The 2,443-nt window shown below is 36.7% G+C and overlaps 1 protein-coding gene across 1 annotated transcript in view; it reads left to right on the top strand.

Annotated features, from left to right (window-relative positions):
- ECD (ecdysoneless homolog (Drosophila)) overlaps window positions 1–2,443 on the top strand; it is a 34,394-nt gene that overhangs the window by 1,570 nt on the left and 30,381 nt on the right. Inside the window, exon 2 of the mRNA XM_012663216.1 lies at window positions 317–534. Within this exon, the coding sequence (XP_012518670.1) occupies window positions 330–534 (205 nt within the window). The 5' untranslated portion in view covers window positions 317–329. The remainder of the gene's footprint in view (window positions 1–316; window positions 535–2,443) is intronic.

Raw genomic sequence — 2,443 nt, 5'->3', positions numbered from 1 at the left:
CAAGGGCAAACGATTAAAATTTTATTTTTACATAGTTAATTTGGGAATGTGATACTGGATTTCCATTCACTGTATTATATCAAGGTTTCCTTTCAACATAATTTTAAATGTAAAGAACATAATTTTAAGTATAAAATATCATTAAAAGAATAATATTAAATGTTACTGTAGGTGGTACATAGTCAAGGCAAAAACCACAAGGATGGTATGCAGATAACTGAATTTTTGAAAACTCAATGTTAATAGAGTCACCTAGAGTGGGATGTAACTTCTACATTGTTCTATGTGGCTTATATTTTGAAACATTTAAATGTAGTTTTCAAAGAAGAATGGAGGAAACTATGAAGCTTGCTACAGTAGAAGACACTGTGGAGTACCACCTGTTCCTGATACCAGATGACTCAAGGGACCCGGAGGAACACAAAGAGATTCTTCAGAAATATATTGAGAGAATAATGACCCAGTTTGCACATATGTTGGCCCCCTATATCTGGCAGAATCAGCCTTTCAATCTCAAATATAAACCTGGGAAAGGTAAGGCTCTTTTACTTATTTTGATTAGTGTGACTTAATGTTATTCTGACAACAGTGACGTGTAATAGTCCTTACTTCATTCAGTGTTGTTAGGAAGAAATCATATCCTCAACTTTTTAGATTAGTGATGCTTGTCTATGTTTAGTTAAGTCTTAAAAAAAATTTTTTTAATTCATATTAATGAAAACTTTCTAATAGTCATTACCTTAGGAACTAGCATATACTAAGCATTATTAAACTCATGGCTATTCTTCTGAACTTTAGCTACTATCCTGTGCCATAATGTATCTAAGTACCTATACTAAACAGGTGCAGGCATCTGGCTTCCTTAATCAAAGTTCCTTTTGCTGTTACTCAGTGTTCTTTATCTTGGTGATGTGTTTAGTAGGCTGCCTTGTTTCACATAGTTGTTTGGGTGAGGATCTAAGAATGGCTCTTCCTGGCTTATGAAGAGAAATAATTGGGGTTTATGATCATTATTTGCCACTCAAAAACATTTTGAGGTTCCTTCACCGCTTCCCTGTGTTGTCAGTGCTTGAGATCTAATCTCTGGAAAAATGTGGCACTGTGTCCTCTCATTCCTTACAACTTTACAAAAATGAATCATGGATAGGTGACCAAGGTTCTACTCACATAGAGATTTATGTGGAGTCTTGTTTAGGATCAGGAACATGGTATCTTGGGATGGTATCACAAGTATACACCACAAGTATACATCACTGTGATACTTTCAATTTGGTGCTTATCTGTTATCTTTTGGCTAGCAATTGCTAAATGTCTTCCTTACTGTTAATTTTATTGAGCTCTTATTCTCCGATAAACGTGATATTTTTTAGCAAGAACACTGTCATATTAGTGTACACATCCAAAACCAACCCTTTATCTGCCCTCCTCAAAGTTATTTTTACCATGTTTTCTCATCTTATTTAGTGGCATTGCCATACACCTAATTACCTAAGCTGCTTCGTAATTCAGAATCCTGCTGAACTCCTCACATCACCGTGTTCAATTAGGCATTAAATCCCAATTACTTCTAAAATATGACCTCTTTACATCTGTTTGGCTTCAATGTAGGCCTTCTTTACTTCTTCATCTGGAAAACTACAATAGCCTCCTAACCCACCTCTGTGATTCTGGTCTCTCCACTTCCTCATACTGTTGCCAGTTACCTTTGTAAAACACAAATTTGTTCATGTCACTCTTCCACTCTCCTGCTTTGTATCCTTCAACAGTTGCCCATTGCTTCAGATGAAGTTTAAATTGAAGTCTAATATATAAGGTAGACAAAAATAGATACTTTTTTTGTTGTTGTTGTTAAGAGACAGGGTCTTGTTCTGTTGCCCAGGCTGGAGTGCAGTAGCTTCAAATTCCTGGGCTTAAGTGATCCGCCCGCCTCAGCCTCCTGAGCCTAAGACTATAGCCTGGCTAATTTTTTTATTTTTTATGTTTTTTTAGAGACAGCGTCTCACTGTCTGGTCTTGAACTCCTGGCCTCAAATGATCTTCCTGCCTTGGTCTCCCAAAGCACTGGGATTACAGGCATGAGCCACCATGCCCAGCCAAAAATAGATACTCTAATTGAATTCTCTAGTTGAAGAAACTTGTAATATCTGGGGAGGGGAGAAGAGTTGAGTGGGTTGTTCTTCTTACCTGTTTTTTTGGTGTGGTAGCTCTTGAGACATTCTGCAACATGTTTGACCCTCATTCTGCTAGTGTGGTATATTACTGTGCACTGATTTTTCTCATGTTGAACCATCCTTGCATTCCAGGAATAAATCCCACTTGGTCATGGTATATAATCATTTTAATTGCTTTTGAATTTGGTTTGCTAATATGTTGCTGAGGATTTCTGCATCAATATTCATCAGGGATATATTGGTCTTCAGTTTTCTTGTATTATCTTTGTCTGG

The sequence above is a fragment of the Propithecus coquereli genome, unplaced genomic scaffold, assembly GCF_000956105.1.
Source record: "Propithecus coquereli isolate 6110/MARCELLA unplaced genomic scaffold, Pcoq_1.0 Scaffold80, whole genome shotgun sequence".
NCBI lineage: Eukaryota > Metazoa > Chordata > Mammalia > Primates > Indriidae > Propithecus > Propithecus coquereli.
This window is presented reverse-complemented; position numbering and strand designations above follow the sequence as displayed.